General features: G+C 38.5%; 1 protein-coding gene across 1 annotated transcript in view; it reads left to right on the plus strand.

The window, feature by feature from the left end:
- Rab3-GEF (Rab3 GDP-GTP exchange factor) overlaps positions 1-20,505 on the plus strand; it is a 517,470-nt gene that overhangs the window by 356,937 nt on the left and 140,028 nt on the right. The window contains exon 32 of the mRNA XM_068226364.1: positions 8,460-8,604. Within this exon, the coding sequence (XP_068082465.1) occupies positions 8,460-8,604 (145 nt within the window). The remainder of the gene's footprint in view (positions 1-8,459; positions 8,605-20,505) is intronic.

Genomic DNA, 20,505 nt, shown 5'->3' on the forward strand with positions numbered 1-20,505 from the left:
AGTAAGAATGTTAAATAATAGTGTTATTTGCTTTACGTCCCACTAACTACTTTTACTGTTTTTGGAAATTAAGGATGAACAGCATCGCTAATTTCTGGTATATTGACAGGGGTCTATCTGTAATGAACAAATAAAGACATAATGAGGTACCTCTGTGCAATGAGTTGGCTTGGATTGTGGAACCATGCTAGAAGTTAGAAGATACAAAATCATATTTTTGTTATGCTTGATTGTAGTTTGGAATTGTGAAATTGCTCAAACCATTCATACTGTTATATAAATAATGGTAGTCAATAATGAATATGTATTAGAAACCAGAGAGTTGATAACATACATCTAATTGATTTGATCATAATTTAGGTAATTTTGAGAACATAAAAAACCAAACCAAACCAAACCCCACGGCACTACAGCCCTTGAAGGGCCTTGGCCTACCAAGCGACTGCTGCTCAGCCCGAAGGCCTGCAGATTACAAGGTGTCGTGTGGTCGGCACGACAAATCCTCTCGGCCGTTATTCTTGGCTTCCTAGACCGGGGCCGCTATCTCACCGTCAGATAGCTCCTCAATTCTAATCACGTAGGCTGAGTGGACCTCGAACCAGCCCTCAGGCCCAGGTAAAAATCCCTGACCTGGCCAGGAATCGAACCCGGGGCCTCCGGGTGAGAGGCAGGCATGCTACCCCTACACCACGGGGCCGGCTTTTGAGAACATAGCTTTTATAATTAATAGATAGTGGTGGTGGTTATTATTTTAATAGGAAGAACAAGTTGGCAACAACCCTCTCTTAACACTTAATTAGAGGAAAAACAGAAGAGGTTTGACAGTTTGAAAAATGAAGCTGTTGGCAAAGGGAAAGGCCACACAGGATGTGAAAGTGAAAGATTCCCTACACCTTGCAACATAATATCATTGATAATTACCTAGTTGTCTAATGTTGTTGATCTTCATTGTCACTTAATGTTTCCATTGATGCTTTCACGGCCCATACTTATAGATATGATATAGGCTTTTGGACTTATGCCATGTCAAGAAAATAAGGTGAAATTGTTTACGTTTTGCAGAGAACTTTGCTTTGCAACATCAGAAGAAAATCTTGACTGTCCACAAGAAAGGCTTCTTAAACAATGAGCTTTGAATTTAGATGTTATAATAGAAGTGGAAATGGTATTTGTTTGTCACCAGATGGCTCCCTGGACGGAACCATCAGAATCAGTCTATGAGGGTCACATAACATAACATGTGTACGCACATATGAAGCTATGACATTGACACAAGCCTGGAATGAAACATCTGGCAATGAGGAACGTACGAATTTGGAAAACACTGAAATACCAATAATGAAGGGACGGGGAAGGGAACTACCTACATAGGTCCTTAATGGCTAGCAAACAGGTATTACTTAATTGATAGCCAGTGTCCTTGTTGAAATTGTTAGGATTTCTACGTATTTCCATAGCTTCCCATATAACCCTGGACCTGTAGTGTCTAGTGTAGGTAAGAGCTCGAGCATCTTGGAACATGACATCATGACCCGATGATAGAGCGTGCTCCGCTATTGCTGATTTGTCTGGATGGTTGAGACGAATACTACGTTCATGTTCCTTGATACGAGTATCAATGGACTGGCATGTTTGGCCAATGTATACCTTACCGCAAGTACAGGGAATTTCGTATACCCCAGGCTGTAAAAGTGGGGACATTTTGTCCTTGGTTTTACCCAGACTGTGATCAATTTTAGTGATGGTGCCAAACACAGTTTTATATTGTTTGAGCAGCACCTTGGCAATTTGATCTGTGGTGTTGGGAATGTAAGGCAGGTAGGCAGTTTCCTTGAGTTCTTCCTTCTGTCAGCTTTGCTTGTTTGTTTCTCTGGGATGTAGGGCTCTATGAATTTGCATATCACTGTAACCATTACTCTTGAACGTGACTTTGAGTCTGTCCATCTCCACTTGGATATTTGATGTCTTACGAATTCATCTTGCCCTCTTGGTGAGTGTCGTGAGAATGGCTTGTTTTTGTGCTGGATGGTGGTGAGACTCTGCATGAAGATAGCGATTTGTGTGGGTAGGCTTACGATAGATGGTATGTCCTAAGGAGCCATCTGGTTTCTTTCTTACTAGAACATCCAAAAAAGAAAAGACATCCGCCCGACTCCATCTCCATAGTGACTTTAATTGAAGGATGTTGCTGATGTAGCTGGTTTAGAAATAAATGAAGTTTCTCCGGACCTTCTACCCAGACCACAAATGTATCATCAACATACCTCCACCATATCATAGGTGTGATGGGTGTCAAAGTATAAGCCTCCTCCTCAAAATGCTCCATGAAGAAATTAGCCACTATGGGGAAAAGTGGACTTCCCATAGCCACTCCGTCTGTTCATAAAAATTCCCACCCCAGACGAGTCCTTAGGACATACCATCTATTGTAAGCCTACCCACACAGATCGCTATCTTCATGCAGTCTCACCACCATCCAGCAAAAAACAAGGCATTCTCACAACACTCACAAAGAGAGCAAGACGAATTTGTGAGACATCAAATATCCAGGTGGAGATGGACACACTCAAAGTTACGTTCAAGGGTGGTTACAGTGATTTGCAGATTCATGGAGACCTGCATCCCAGAGAAATGACCAAGCAAAGCTCACAGAAGAAAGAACTCAAGGGAACTGCCTACCTGCATTACATTCACAACACCACAGATCGAATTGCCAAGGTGCTCCACAAACACCGTGTTTGGCACCGTCACTAAAATTTCTCACAGTCTGGGTAGAACCAAGGACAAATTGTCCCCACTTTTACAGCCTGGGGTATATGAAATTCCCCGTACTTGCGGTAAGGTATACATTGGCCAAACATGCCGGTCCATTGTACTCATATCAAGGAACACGAACATAATATTCGTCTCAACCAGCCAGACAAATCAGCAATAGCTGAGCACGCTCTATCATCGGGTCATGATATCATGTTCCAAGATGCTCGAGCTCTTACCTACACTAGACACTACAGGTCCAGGATTATATGGGAAGCTGTGGAAATATGTAGAAATCCTAACAATTTCAATAGGGACACTGGCTATCAATTAATACCTGGTTGCTAGCCATTAAGGACCTATGTAGGTAGTTCCCTTCCCTGTCCCTTCACTATTGGTATTTTGGTGTTTTCCAGTTTCATACGTTCCTCATCGCCAGGTGTTTCATTCCAGGCTTGTGTCAATATCATAGCTTCATATGTGCGTACACCTGTTATGTTATGTGACCCTCGCAGACTGATTCTGATGGTTCCGTCAGTTTCCGCTTCGAATGCTAGCGCTGTACCGCATCTGGGGAATCATCTGGTGACGAACGAATGTACCATTTCCACTTCTATTATAATGTCTAAATTCAAAGCTCATTGTTTAAGAAGCCTTTCTCGTGGACAGTCAAGAGTTTCTTCTGATGTCACAGAGCAAAGTTCTCTGCAAAATGTAAAGAATTTTACCTTATTTTCTTGACATGGCATAAGCCCAAAAGCCTATATCATGACCATAGTCACTTAATGTAATAGTGATGTATTGTGGTTTTTAAAATGTATCACTTATGAGCCTTATATTATGTATTTCATATTTATTTTGTAATAGTGCTATTTAATTTCCTTTTTCATGTATAAGATATAATGGTGCATTACAATTGGCAATGCAAGTTTTTTCATTCATACTGTAGTGCTCATGTTTAAATTACTTTTATTGCGTTGTGAATTTTATGACATTAATAGTAAATTGTTATAATGATAGATAGTACTCTAGAGTTTAGACTTTTTATTTAGTGCCTCAAAGCATGTATTTATATAGGAAATTAATGAATTAGTATCATATTAAGGAATTAATGAACTAGAAGAAAATTTCTATGAGTACATGTCTTCTTTCTTTACATTCTGGAGAGAAAAGTTCTGTAAATACATTGCACAGCAGCGGTGGTTTGTTTCAAAATTTATTAGGTGTTCATAATAAAACTATGTTTAATTAGTTACCACCTTATATTATTCCCTACTGTCTTCCCCTTTAAGATGCTTCAGCAGTGTTCAAGGATGGATGGTTCGGAGGGCAATATAAAATGAATTATATAAAGGAAAGGGGAACAGGGAACAACTAAACTACGACAAATGAGAAGCAAACAAGTAAATCTGATAAGATTGGGTTTATTATACCCCTTTGAGATGTTAACCAATTAAAATTACAATAAATTTCCACAGTGTTGACTTTGGAATCAGATTTAATTTGCCTGCAAGTAGTTTGAGCATACCTGTCACAAAGAAACATGCATAAAATATTAACTAATGAATATAATTCACTCAAATTTTGCATTAATGCCATTGAAAGTTATGAATTACCCATTATTTATTCCTTGAATGACTGCTGGTTGTGGTACAAATGTTTCATTTGAAATAATTTCAAAATGAGGGGATTCATGTACTCTAAAAACATTGCAAGTTTGGACGGTGAGCGGACTCAAATTTTTTGATATTTTGAAACACCGCTGTATCACCAAAATGGATATATATCAGGAATATTTTCTTTATTTTCCACTTTCTAATCATTAAGGTTCTTTTGTGTCACCTGCCGCATGCTTTTGAAAGGACCTGGTGTGGCACTTTCTCACTTTCTTCAATGCTCTTCGCACTCGAGTAACATTCACTGTTGCTATCACTACCCTCGAACTCGGATTCATTTTCCAAAACATCATTATTGCCATAATATAGTACAAGATGGCGCACGCTACATGGCACGAGTAAACGAGCTCCGGAATTCACCTGCCATATCAGCAAGTAAACCATCATATTATATTACAAGGGTGTGTCAGTATATCATTTTAATTGTCAGGTTGAACAGTAGTGAAGTGCTATGATGCTGAAGGCCATGAATGAACGTCTAACGAAGTTTGAGAAACGGATGTCTGATTTTCAAGTTTGCTTGGAGCAAGCCATGGGTGCTGGCGCGGCATGTCCCAACCCCAGCGACACTCTAACCAACCTTGCATCAGACTTCCAGGACTTCTGAGAAATATCTGCGGAATTAAGTGACATGAAGGAGGAGGGAGGCCAGCTACAAGAACATCTAGATTGGCAGGATATTCAGCTTGATGAGGCAGAACAATACAGTAGAAGGAACTGCTTCCTCCTTCATGGTGTAAGTGAAACATCCAGCGAGGATACCTATGCTGTGATGTTAGAAACCTTGAAAAGTAAGTTGAACATTCAATTGTCTATGAACAGCATAGATCGGTGTCATAGACTGGGCCATATGAAGAGGACGGCGGGTGAGGTGGTGTCTGCGGGGAATAGACCTATTATAGTTAAATTCCTCAGGTACCGTGAATGAGATTGCATCTGGCGTGCCAAGCGAGCTCTGAAAGGTACAAAGTTGCTTGCTTATCATGGAATCTCTGACGTCCACATGAAAGGAACTACTAAATAAAGCACGGGACTTTTGGGGTATGCGCCGGGTTTTGACCCAGGATGGCCACATTATTGTTCACCTAGACAAAGGAAAGAAGCTGCATATTAATTCACCTTGTGAACTGAATTCACACTTGAGACAACTAGGTGGATTATCAGAGTGAAGAAACCGTTGCAATGTGCCTTCACAATATTATTGTTTTTATGAGGTTTATTGTGCTTGTATGCGTGCGTGCGTGCGTGCGTGTGTGCGTGCATGCGTTAACCAGTCAGCAATCCAGTTCATCAGGATATCCAGGTAAGATTTATGTCTTAGTTCAAGCATGTCCGTTAGCCAGCTAACTACGGGACCACCCTCTGACAGTAACCATAGCTCTAACAATAGCACTCCATCCCAGCCCGTTGATACCGATAGCCTTCTGAAACAAGAACTTTCATGTATCCTCATGTTCTACAGTGTTGTCATTTGAACAGTCTAAGCTTACTCGCACACTTTGACAAAATTAAGGGTATATTTTGTGAAAATTGTGTCCATGTGATAGGTATCAGTGAAAGTTGGTTGTCTCCCTCAGTTCCAAATAGTATGGTTCACCTTGACGGCTATAATCTACATCACCATGATCGTAGAAATAAGAGGGGTGGAGGTCTTGCTCTTTATTGTAGAGATGACCTCAAGAGCAGTGTTATTTGCACCACATCGACCGGTGAGATACCGAGGACAGAATTAATGTTTGTTGAAGTTATTGCGACTGGACAGAAAATGCTTATTGGAGTAGTTTATTGACCACATAAAATATCTCATATCGTCAAATTTGAGACACATCTCCTTAATTTACTACCAGCGTATGACTATGTTATAATCTCAGGGGACTTTAACACTAATTTACTTATCAAGACCTGTGACACGAAAAGATTAGAAGACTTGTTTTCGTCATGTGATATGACGTGGACTAATCAAGTGTATACTGTTAACTATATTTCACATACCTTAATTGATCTTAAAGTGACTAATAACCCTCAGAAAGTTGTAACTCATGGTCAAATTTCAGTACCAGTCATGTCCACCCATGACGTTATATTCCTTGCTTACTTGTTTTGTATTCCAAACTATAAACCTAGATATGTAACATGCAGGAATTTGAAAGACATCGACATGAATCAGTTAAGATATGATGCCTATAGCCTTCCGTGGCATGGCATTTTAAATCTAGATGATATTGACACAATAATGAATAAGTTTAATTCATTAATGCCTAGCCTATATAACAAACATGCACTGAAGAGACTGATTAGAGTGTCCTGGAAAACTAATCCATGGCTAACCTCTGAGTTTAAAAACATGTCTTAGCGTGATACTTTTTTGTCAACACTACAAATGTACTTGTGCCCAAACTGACTATGAAAATTATAGAATAATTAGGAATAAAACTAAACAAATGATACATAATCTTAAATTTAAATATGTTCGTGATTCAGTAACTTAAATATGGCTAGTGCCTGGAAGCATCTCCAAGCTATGAGCATTGGTAGAATGAGGGAAAAGAGCCAGGCACCCGATATTCCACTCAACGAGCTGAATGCGTATATCACAGAATGCAGGATTCAATCTAATCCTTTTAACAGATGGAAGTCCGCCTCCGTAGCGTAACGGTTAGTGTTATTAGCTGCCGTCCTTGGGGGCCCGGGTTCGATTCCCGGTACTGCCAGAAATTTAAGAATGGCAGGAGGGCTGGTATGTGGTTCAAATGGTACACGCAGCTCACCTCCAATGGGGGTGTGCCTGAAAAGAGCTGCACCACCTCGGGATGAGGACACGAGTTTACTTTTAACAGACGGAAAACAGATAACGGCCCATCACTTATACCTCAAAATTGCCCTTGTTTTGCCTTTGTACAGTCAGCACTAATGAAGTTAAGGAAGTCCTGTACTGTCTTAAATCTAGGGTGAGTGGGGTCAATGATATTCCTATCACTTTTATGCATAATATTATTGGTGCTGTTCTCCCCATTCTCATCCATATCTTTAATTATTGTATGAATGGCACACTACCAACAATTTGGAAATTAGCTAATATCATCCCACTTCCTAAGAACCCAGGTTCAAAACTTTTATCCAATTACCATCAAGTTTCTATTCTTCCTGCCCTCTCCAAAGCTGTAGAATGGTTGGTACATGTTCAAATACAGGAATACCTGCACTCTCACTCCCTTCTGGATCTGCTCTAGTCTGGTTTCAAGAAGGGCCATAATACAGCAAACCAGCAACCAGCCGCAAACTCTCGACACCACTTACGAACATTTTTGACATCCAAGCATGACTCACCATACACTTCCGTCAAATGGCGATAGATTTCAATCGGTTTGGTACCTTTTGCGTTAAAAAAACCCCCCGAATAACTGCACGCACTTCGCATATTCAACGGGAGCTCCATTCTCAACGGTTGCCAAGCCAAGACCGAGTGCCTCAGCGCGCCGTGCGTGGGAAACACTCTTCAAAATACTGTGACCAACAGCCACATGAACAGATTTCTGTATTTATAAAAAATTAGGAGACCTTATACTAGTACTGGGCTCCTCTGCTCATTAGTCCATTCTTTTTTAGAAACATACACTTAAAGTGAAGTAGATGTTCAGGATAATTTCAAAACATTTTGTTCAAATTTGCTTCTAGAGTAGCATGCATGAATTCAAGGATAATTTTTCTGTTGGATGTATATGTATAATATTTTCTGTGTGTCTGTATTTTCTTTATATTTTACGTCTGTATGACCTGCTTTCATTATGTAATCTTGTGCACCTAGCTTGTTTTGAATATTGTAGAAGTATTTATATTCAAATTTTCATTTCATTGGTGGTACTTTCATGACAGTTTTCTTTCAGTGACCAGCATCCATTTAAATACAATGGATGAAGATAATGATTTAATGATTGTAGTGTCATCAGAGGTGTCAGCAGTGATCATGATAATACTTGTTGTAATATATTTTGTGGAATCATATAATTAAATACGTTACCGAAATTTCAGTTCCCTCGTCAGCCCAAACAGAGAACACCTAGTGTGTGGTCTAGCAAATCATCACTAAGCACTGGATTCCGTTACCATGGTGGGAACATGATCAACACCTCCACTACTCCAAGCCCTGATACAGGTCGAACATACTTGTTTGAAGGTATGTATTTTTCCTCATATATCTTTGTGAAGTTATACTGTGAGATAGTTCCAATTGTCTTAAAAACAGACATCAATAGACTGGTTGATTGATGGTCTTTGGTTCAAAAGGATACTGTCTTTGATTTACAGTTGAGCCAGAGATTTTAGGTGCTTCTCATTAATTCCTTCAACTTGGGGACTGAGTTTCTGTGTTAGTCCCAATACAAATCTCTGTAGAAATAGAGAGAGAGAAAGAGGGGGGGAGAAGAGCAGAGTTTGAATAGACGTCTATAAACTTGGTCTCATTTTGTCACTGATTAGGAGTGATCCTGATTTACTGTTCTTTATTTTATTAAGTGCATCATTATCAGTCACCACTGAGCTATATTCAGGGCAGTCACCCAGATGGCAGATTCCTTATCAATTGTTTAAATGTGTGGTGCAACACATGCCGTTTTCTTTATACATTCTACTGACACTGACGGGAAAGTCAGAAGAACTGGTTGACTTCATGAAAGAGAAAGATATAGCCATACTTGACTGTGTGAGACCAAGAAGCAGGGTACAGGAGAGATTCCTCTGAAAGAAGGATACAGGCTGTATTACAGAGGAGGACCTGAAGCAAAAAATGGAGTGGCCATCATACTTAGAAAAGAAATCCAAGAATATGTGGAGTCTACAAAATACGTCAGTGATAGGATGATGGTGATGAGACTCCAGTTTGAAAATGGCATGAAAGATCTATTCCAGTTGTATGCCCCACAAATGGGTTGCCTAGATGAACATCTAGAGGACATTCTAGAGGAAGTGGAGAGACAGACAGAAGATGAGGAAGTGCTATTGATGGGAGATCTAAATGTACAAGTTGGAACGGAAAGACAAGGAAAGGAAGATGTTGTAGGACCCTATGGATATGGAAATGTAAATCCAGAAGGCGAGGAGTTGGTGGATTTTTGCATGAGGAACCAAATGTTTGTTGGGCACACCTAGTTTAGCAAGAACAACAGTCAGAAGATTACAAGGTATGGTTGGGGAGATAGACAAACAAAGACCATGATTGATTATATAATCATAGAGAAAGAACATCAAAAGAATCTTTTAGATGTTACAGCCATGCCTGAAGAAACCTTTGGTGGAGATCATAGAGTTGTGATAGGAAAACTGAAAGTGGGAAAGATTGAAAAACTTCCATTAAGAAGAGAGAAAAGAATTAAAGTATGGAAGTTGAATGAGAAAAGCATACAAGAAGAATTTCAAAGGGAAATAATACCCTTGGTACTCAGGACGGAGATGGGGAATGTTGAAAATGAATGGAAAAGATTTAAGGAAGCACTGATTGGATGTGCAGAAAAGGTATATGGTAGAACATCAGGAAATGTGAAAGACAAAGAGACACACTGGTGGAATGATAGGGTCAAGAATAAAGTGAAGAAAAATAAAATGGCATGGAAAACATCTAAGACTGAAGAAAGGCAAAGAATTTGGCCAAGAAAGTAGTGGAGGAAGAAAAGAGGAAAAGCTGGGCCTTATTCACACAGAAATTGAGAGATGATATGCAGGGCAGCAAGAAATTATTTTATGGTATCTTAAGAAACAAAAAGAGAGATGAAGTAAATTCAACATTAAAAACTTCATATCTGGTCTGTATTGATAGGAGATAACATACAACAGAGGGAAATGTTATTGATCAACCTTTTTTCAATACATAATATGTTGTTAATATGATTACAACAATTTTCTTCATTACTGGTTTCGGTGTCTATGGACACCATCATCAGCTGAAACAGGTCGTATGAACAAAGATATACAAGTATGTAGTACCATACTTATAATAGATCCTTAGTAATAAGTGACATTAATAGGATGAAATAAAAATACAATGCTTAAAAGAATATAAACAAGTTATATGTTTGTTGGTCAAAGTATAAAATGAAAGTGAAAATATTAACAAATGTTTAAAGACTTGATCACTTTGGAATAGTTAAAAAGTCTCAAGCATAGTACTGCTAAACACTGTGTGAAAATAAAACATGGACATCCAAAAATTGACGTAGTATCCAGTCCTTCCACAGAGTATTGATAATAATGTAACATAAGTAAGTTTGATGGTGGCTTGTAATATCAATTCGTAAAAAGAAGCCATCAATTATGAGGTACTCAAAGAAGTGGATCATGTTGCAGGTAAAGAGAAAGTAGATATATGGCCAGAAAGTTCTTGATCCAATTCGGAACCTGAAGTATGAAAAGAAAGTTAAGAGTTAAAATGAAATATTGGAAATAGGGAAAAATACTATTAAGTAGGAGACTCACCTCGAGCGGCCTGATGTATGCATGGAGAGTGGCAAGGAGCAAGTGCTAGAGTTTGCTGGAAGTGTAGAACATCGTTAAGTGGGGGGAAAGGGGCGGGTCAGGAAGGGGGAGAGGAGGGGTGATGGAGGGGGCGGAGTCAGACGAGCATGGTAGGGAAGGATAACGTGATAACGCATGACATATAATCTGAAAAAACAAGCTGAACTGAAATAAGGGAATCAAATAAAATTCTGGGCTTTTCGGAAATGTCGTTCAAGTTGCGATTAGGATTGAAGTATTGGTCTAGATGTATGTAACAGGCTTCCGTGATATCTAGTAGGGGGCCTTTGTTCAACGTGTCTAATATTGTTAAATCTTGATCTAATCCATTAAATTTGTGTTTATAATCTTGTATATGCTGACCAACTGCGGAAAACCTATTGTATTTAATTGCATTGAGATATTCGGCATATCTAATCTTGAAGTTCCTGCCAGTTTGTCCTATATATGAACTGTTACAGTCGCTGCACTGAAATCTGTGAACTCCTGACTTAGTGAAAGGGTCCGATTTGTTGACCAGGTTGGAATTATGGAGAATGTCCATATTTCTGTTGTTGGTGCAGAAAGCAATATTGACGCTATAGATATTTTAATTGAATGTAAAAGTTTTGAATAACTTAGGCCTGGGATTATCTTTTATTAAGTTAGATTTAGAGCGATGTCTGAATTTGTTGATAATATGTTTGGCTATATAATCCTTTATTCAGTAAAATGACCCTGACTGGGTTTGCCATAAAACGCAGTATTGTAAGATATTTATTTTATTTTTTAATTTTATTTTTTAATTTTATTTTTAAAGGGTATAAATGGTTCCTTAAAATAAGCACTGACCTATGCACAGCCGCCTTGGCAATTGTGGCGAAGCAGCTTTCCTTGAGGGCAAATCTCTTCTGCAACTCGGCCATCATCCCTGGTATGGTATCTTTTGCACCCACTAACAATCCATCAACTCTGACGGAGTTTATTTGTTATTTATCCATGTTGTAATTGGATACTGAAACATAAATTGCCTGCTTCTCTGAGTGCAAATCATGTGGCTGTTGTTTGCCTGATTCTAACCATACCGTTGGGTCCAGTATTACAGACCGATCTCTCTCTTTGTTGATGACTAGAATATCTACTTTTCTCATGCTACCATTTTCAGCTAAGCAGATTTACTTCTTCATATACCTCCCATCCATTATTGTTAAGGACTTTTGCAATAAGGCCACAAATTCTTTGTTTGTTCCACAAAGTTTGACAACAGGGAAAAGATAATGTGCAGTTTACTTAAAAATTATATCTTCCTTGGCTTTTTGGCTGTCCTGTAAAAGAATGAAATAAAATGTAGCAAGACTGAAGATTAAAAACAACTGTACCATATTTTTATAACCAGATTAATAGGCTACTCAATTTTGAGTACAAGCGCAAAATACTGGGGCATATATATTTACATCATATTCACTAAGTTTAGCTTAAGGATAACTGTAGTTTACAGCACTTTGCTCAAATATTCTACCTTTGTCTCTTTTCCTTATTTGATAAATAGGCAAATTCATGTTTGCCTTTACTGCTATCAAATTAAGAGCATGTGCAGCACCTCTCTGGTGGGGGGAAAGATTATAGTGAAATTCATCGATATTCTCGTGAAGAATGAATGATACTGTTCTGTGCATGTATTTTATTTTGCACTAGCTGATGTACCCGTGCTTCGCTACGGGATTCTCAGAAAGACTGACTTGATGGTTTGCCTAACTTAATTCAACATAGGTCATTACAAAAACGTCAGTAGGAATGTAGCGATTGAAAGCAATGTTATCATATAAAATACTCGATCAAATGAAAAACCGCACACTTTCTCACTTTCAACGAAGAGTACTACGGTGCTGATCTAAGAGTCCAAAGTTCCAGAGCTGGAATAACCAGGTCGCAGACTGCCGTGAACACTCCTCTGTCATTATTCCATTAAATATGCACACTACTCAATCCAATCAGTGGCTCAGAGTAGGGATTGTATAGCTCGAATACTATGATGAACCAGTGTGTTACGTACCAGATATATCAGAAAATGTATGAACCAGAGGAATGGCATGCTAAAGAAGAAAGTTATCTTACACCCTAGCTACTTCCTACCAATATACAGGCAGGCTGTTACAGTCGGTACGACCAAGCGAGTTGGCCGTGTGGTTAGGGGCACGCAGCTGTGAGATTGCATCCGGGAGATAGTGGATTCGAACCCCACTGCCGGCAACCCTAAAGATGGTATTCGGGAGATGGTGGGTTCGAGCCCCACTGTTGGCAGCCCTGACGGTGGTTCTCCGTGGTTTCCCATTTTCACACCAGGCAAATGCCAGGGCTGTACCTTAATTAAAACCACGGCCGCTTCCTTCCACTTCCTAGACCTTTCCTATCCCATCGTCGCATAAGACATATCTGTGTCGGTGCAACGTTAAGCAAAAAAAAATGGTATTCCGTGGTTTCCCATTTTCACACCAGTCACATCAAGCTGTACCTTAAAGCCAAGGCTGCTTCCTTCACACCACTATTCATTTCCTATCCCATCGACGCCATAAGACCTACCTGTGTCGGTGCGACGTCAAGCAAATTTTAAAAAATCTCAGTATGCTGCAGTAATCCTATCTATCGGGGATGAGAGGAAAGAGAAGACAAAAAGCACATCACAACAAACAATGGTCAATGTAGTGTTACTGTTGATAAAGTTTATGAGCTTTCTATATTGCAGGCCTTCACATTAATTTTCTTTCGACTCTGTGATATTAGGGTGTCTTACAAAATTATTTGTATCGTAGACTGTAGTTCCTTATTCTCAGACTTTACATACCGATTTTCACTAAATTCTGTTTACCCATTTTCTCGTGACTCAGCGCTGATATGGACTTAGTAACAAAAATCCAAATTCATGAATATCTCCGATTATATGCGGTACGGTAACAATGTATAAGACATAAGTGATCGGAAATTTAATAACTTCTTAGATAACTACTACTAACTTACGACATAACTAAAGTTAGGTTAGTTATGTAGTATTTATGGATACGACCACTAATAACATAAATAACTTATTTGAGAATTACATTTCAGACCTTCTCCTAAACTACCACTTCACTCAGTGTGAATAAAATAATTTGTAGCCTAGATTGCAGTGGTTCATCACCCGTCATTACATACCAATTTTCATTAAATTCTCTTCAGCCGTTTTACCGTGATGCGTGTACATACATACATACATACATACATACATACATACATACATACATACATACATACATACATACATACATACATACATACAAACAGAAATTACGGAAAAGTAAAAAATGCATTTCGTTGTCACTGTGGACATAACCAACACAGAAATACCATTCTTTTCAAATTCTGAGTAATGTACAGACAAAACTCTTATTTTATTTATATAGATTTATCGATACGACCACTAACATAAATAACTTATTTGAGAATTACATTTCAGGCCTTCCCCTAAACTGCCATTTCACTCAGCATGAATAAAATAATTTATAGCCGAGCTTGTAGTGGTTTATCACCCGACATTACATACCGATTTTCATTAAATTCTCTTAATCTGTTTTCTATAGATGCGTGTACAATCAGACAGACAGACAGACAGACAGACAGACAGACAGACAGACAGACAGACAGACAGACAGACAGACAGACAGACATTACGGAAAAGTAAAAAATGCATTTCTTTGTTACTGTGGACATGACAGATACAGAAATACCATTCATTTCAAATTCTGAGCAATGTACAGGCAAAACACTTGTTTTATATATAGATTACATTTCAGGCCTTCCCCTAAACTACCATTTCACTCAGTGCAAATAACATTATTGGCCTAGATTATAGCGACCTATTCCCCGACTTTGCATACCAATTTTTGTGAAGATACGACCACTAATAAAATAAATATTTGACAATTAAATTTTAAGCCGTCCCCTAAAATACCATTTTTCTCAGCGTGTATGGCCTATATTGTAGCGACTTATTTTCCATCTTTGTCTAGCGATTGTCAAAAGTTGAAAACTAGAAATGCAGCTGGAATTGATCAGATTTCTGGGGATATACTAAAGACATTTTTTTTTTGCAAGGGGCTTTACGTCGCACCGACACAGATAGGTCTTATGGCGACGATGGGATAGGAAAGGCCTACGAGTTGGAAGAAAGTGGCCGTGGCCTTAATTAAGGTACAGCCCCAGCATTTGCCTGGTGTGAAAATGGGAAACCACGGAAAACCATTTTCAGGGCTGCCGATAGTGGGATTCGAACCTACTATCTTCCGGATGCAAGCTCACAGCCGCGCACCTCTACACGCACGGCCAACTCGCCCGGTATACTAAAGACAATGGGTTGGAATGTAGTACCATATCTGAAGTACTTATTTGATTATTGTTTGGTCGAAGGAGCTATACCAGATGAATGGAGAGTTGCTATAGTAGCCCCTGTGTATAAAGGAAAGGGTGATAGACATAAAGCTAAAAATTACAGGCCAGTAAGTTTGACATGCATTGTATGTAAGCTTTGGGAAGGCATTCTTTCTGATTATATTAGACATGTTTGTGAAATTAATAACGTCCGATAGAAGGCAATTCGGTTTTAGGAAAGGTTATTCCACTGAAGCTCAACTTGTAGGATTCCAGCAAGATATAGCAGATATCTTGGATTCTGGAGGTCAAATGGACTGTATCGCGATTGACATGTCTAAAGCATTTGATAGGGTGGATCATGGGAGACTACTGGCAAAAATGAGTGCAACTGGACTAGACAAAAGAGTGACTGAATGGGTTGCTATATTTCTAGAAAATAGATCTCAGAGAGTTAGAGTCTCTTTGTCTGACCCTGTAATAGTTGAGAGGGGAGTTCCTCAGGGCAGTGTTATCGGACCTTTATGTTTTCTTATATATATAAACTAGCAAGATACCCGTTCTTCGCTATGGTATTATACTGAAATTTATAATTGAATGCTTATTGTTTTAGGTATATAATCCGCCGAAATTCGCGATCTGACTCGTTTTCTGCGAGAATCCACCAAAATTCCCGATCTGACTCGTTTTCTATTAGATTCCAGCACGTTTCCTCCCATGTTTCAATCTTCCTTTCCAGTAATCGATTTCGTACTTCCCGGGCTAGTCTCAGGTATCCCTCCCAGTCAGTTGGGTCCGTAAATTTTTGCCATCTTTTCCTATAATCATTTTAATATGTATAAAATCCTTCAGGAGATCCGGCGTGGTGTCATATTGGGTGCTTTGGCGGCACTGAACCCGCGGCCGGACTGCATTCTTAGTCATTACCCGTCCAGGAGCCGTTTCCAGCGCGGTCCGCACATTTGACGACGGTCCGGAACATTATTATTATTATTATTATTATTACTATTATGTGTTGCTGGAATGGCTGATGACAGGAAAAACCGGAGCATCCGGAGAAAAACCTATCCCGCCGTCACATGGAGTGACTGGGATTTGAACCACGGTACCCAGCTGTGAGGGGCCGGCGCGCTGCCGCCTGAGCAACGGAGGATACTTATAAGTACATTAAGAACAGTAAAATCAATTGGTCTCACCTCCTTCTACACCCCACCGCCGTTAAGTTTATTTACAGCCACCCCCGCCCCCCCCCCAAAAAAAAATTAAAAGAAGGCTTGTTTCTTTATGTTTAAAGGAGATTCCAAACACCAATGTTCACGTCTATTGCCTTCAGTTTTGAGATATAAGTATCCCCATAAAAATAATTTATTTACTTTTTTCACTTCATTTCACACTACTCTTCCCCCCCCCCCCCCCCAAGTGAATTTTCCCGCAAAAAATACTTGTTTCTGTAATAGTAAAAGATCTTCTAAATACCAATTATCACGACTCTAACTTCTTCAGTTTTTGATTTATGTGTCCCCATGAAAGGAATTCAACTCCTTTACACTCCCACCCTCCAAGATGGTTTCCCCACCAAAACGCGTTTTTCTTTGTTTTTAAAGGAGATCTAAATACGAATTTTCACGTCTGTAACAACTTTAGTTTTTATTAGATGTATGCATTCTCATACAATTAAGTCAATTAAATTTTTAATTCTTTCACCCCCCCCCCCCCCTTCATTGCATTTTCCGAGAATACGTCTTTCTTTACTTTTAAAGCAGATTGCAAATATCAAATTTCACGTCTGTAACATCTTCATTTTTGAGATATCAGTAGCCTAATTAAAAGAATTCAACACCATTTTCAGTCAATTTTACCCACCCCCCACCACCCATGTGGTATTTCCGAAAACTAAAAATACACGATTCGTTATGTTTAATAGAGATAAAAAATACCATTTTTCATTTCTGTAACATGTTAAGTTTCTTTAGATATACTATAAAAATTCTCATTTTAAAATTTCACCCCTTTTGAGTTCCCCTTAAGTGCAGTTTCAAAAAACAAATCACCTATGTTTCTTTACATTTACAGGAGATTCCAAACACCCACTTTTTACGTCTGTAACATTTTACGTTTCCAAGATATTCTGTAGATATAGCCTTTCAAAAAATTCACCCCAATTTGTCACTCCTGTTTAACCGCCATTAATTGGATTTTCCAAAAACTAAAAAATACGTGTTCCTTTATTTTTAAAGGAGGTCCCATATACAAATTTTCAGTTCTGTAATATCTTCAGGTTCTGAAATATAAGTATCCTCATTAAAGGCATTCAACCCATTTTTCACCCTTTTACACCCCCCCCCCCTATTGGGATTTACAGGAAACAAAAAAAATACGTGTTCCTTTATTTTTAGAGGAGATTCTAACTACCAATTTTTACATCTGTAAATTTTAAAGTTTTAAGATGTAGACACACTCATTAAAAACAATTCATACCCCCCTTTTCACCCCCCAATATTTGAATTTTCCAAAAACGAAAAAATACATGTGTTTCTTTACTTTTAAAGTAGATCCCAAATACCAATTTTCAGGTCTGTAATATCTTCAGGTTCTGAAATATAAGTAGCCTCATTAAAGGCATTCAACCCATTATTCACCCTTTTACACCCTTCCTATTGGGATTTTCCGAAAACAAATGAATACATGTTTCTTTATTTTTAAAGGAGATTCTAAATACCAATTTTTATATCCATACACTTTAAAAGTTTTGAGATATAGATACACTCATTTTAAAAATCACCCCCCTTTTCACCCCCCATTAATTGGATTTTCCAAAAACCAAAAAATACGTGTTTCTTTATTTTTAAAAGAGATCCCAAACACCAATTTTCAGGTCTGTAATATCTTCAGGTTCTGAGATATAAGTAGCCTCATTAAAGGCATTCAACCCCTTTTACACCCCTTTTCACGATTCCTATTGCGATTTTCCGAAAACAAAAAAATGCGTGTTTCTTTATTTTTAATGAGGATTCTAAATACCAATTTTTACATCTGCAAACTTTAAAAGTTTGGAGATATAGATTCACTCATTTTTAAAATTCGCCCCCTTTTCACCCTCCCATTAATTGGATTTTCCAAAAACGAAAAAATACGTGTTTCTTTATTTTTAAAAGAGATCAAAAGTACCAATTTTCAGGTCTGCAATATCTTCAGTTTCTGAGATATAAGCACCGATATCCTGATTAGGCATTCAACCCCATTTTCACCCTTTTTCACCCCTCCTATTGGGATTGTCTGAAAACAAAAAAATACGTGTTTCCTTATTTTTAAAGAAGATTCTAAATACCAATTTTCATATCTCTAAACTTTAAAAGTGTTGAGATATAAACACACTCATTTTAAAATTTCACCCCCCTTTTCACCCCCTTAGCGACGGAATATCCAAGAATCCTCTCTTAGCGAGCACCTACATCTTAATATGAATATATCCCCAAAATTTCATTTCTTTATGTCCAGTAGTTTTGGCTCGGCGATGATGAATCAGTCAGTCAGTCAGTCAGTCAGTCAGGACAAGTTATTTTATATATATAGATGATATGAGTAAAGGAGTGGAATCGGAGGTAAGGCTTTTTGCGGATGATGTTATTCTCTATAGAGTGATAAATAAGTTACAAGATTGTGAGCAACTGCAACGTGACCTCGAAAATGTTGTGAGATGGACAGCAGGCAATGGTATGTTGATAAACGGGGCTAAAAGTCAGGTTGTGAGTTTCACAAATAGGGAAAGTCCTCTCAGTTTTAATTACTGCGTTGATGGGGTGAAAGTTCCTTTTGGGGATCATTGTAAGTATCTAGGTGTTAATATAAGGAAAGATCTTCATTGGGGTAATCACATAAATGGGATTGTAAATAAGGGGTACCGATCTCTACACATGGTTATGAGGGTGTTTAGGGGTTGTAATAAGGATGTAAAGGAGAGTGCATATAAGTTTCTGGTAAGACCCTAACTAGAGTATGGTTCCAGTGTATGGGACCCTCACCAGGATTACCTGATTCAAGAACTGGAAAAAATCCAAAGAAAAGCAGCTCGATTTGTTCTGGGTGATTTCCGACAAAAGAGTAGCGTTACAAAAATGTTGCAATGTTTGGGTTGGGAAGAATTGAGAGAAAGAAGAAGAGCTGCTCGACTAAGTGGTATGTGGTAATTCTAAATTCCCATGGAGGGAATTAGATATTTTTCCACCAATAGAGCATATCAAAAATCAGATCAAATTATTTTTTGATCTAATTTTTGATCTGATTTTTGATATGCTCTATTGGTGGAAAAATATCTAATTCCCTCCATGGGAATTTAGAATTACCATTTGGAATTGCTAGGCGGGCATTAATTCCATTGTGGAGGTTTATCTCCCGTATGCAGTTATCAGACTGTGCCACATAAGAGGCTTCTGATAAGTTCACCTGCATACACTCCAGCATAAGTGGGTAGGGTCTGACACATCCCACTCTGACGAGTCTAGTGTCAGGCCTAAGACGAAATGCTGGTTAATAGAGCAAACGCCTGAAAAGCCATACATCTAATTTTTGATCTGATAAGTGGTGTGTTCCGAGCTGTCAGCGGAGAGATGGCGTGGAATGACATTAGTAGACGAATAGGTTTGAATGGCGTTTATAAAAGTAGGAAAGTTCACGATATGAAGATGAAGTTGGAATTCAAGAGGACAAACTGGGGCAAATATTCATTTATAGGAAGGGGAGTTAGGGATTGGAATAACTTACCAAGGGAGATGTTCAATAAATTTCCAATTTCTTTGAAATCATTTCGGAAAAGGCTAGGAAAGCAACAGATAGGGAATCTGCCACCTGGGCGACTGCCCTAAATGCAGATCAGTATTGATTGATTGATTGATTGATTGTCATTAAGACAAGACCACTAATAACATAAATATTTGAGAATTAAATTTCAGGCCTTCCCCTAAACTACCATTTCACTCAGCATGATTAAAATAATTTATAGCCTAGATTGTAGCGGTTCATCACCCAACTTTACATTCCGATTTTCGTAAAATTATCTTCAGCCGTTTTCTCGTGATGCGTGTACAGGCAGACAGACAGACATAAATTATGGAAAAGTAAAAAATGCATTTTCTTGTTACTGTGGACATGACCGATACACAAAATACCATTCTTTTCAAATTCTGAGCAATAT

Source organism: Anabrus simplex, chromosome 1, assembly GCF_040414725.1.
Source record: "Anabrus simplex isolate iqAnaSimp1 chromosome 1, ASM4041472v1, whole genome shotgun sequence".
In the NCBI taxonomy this organism is placed as follows: domain Eukaryota; kingdom Metazoa; phylum Arthropoda; class Insecta; order Orthoptera; family Tettigoniidae; genus Anabrus; species Anabrus simplex.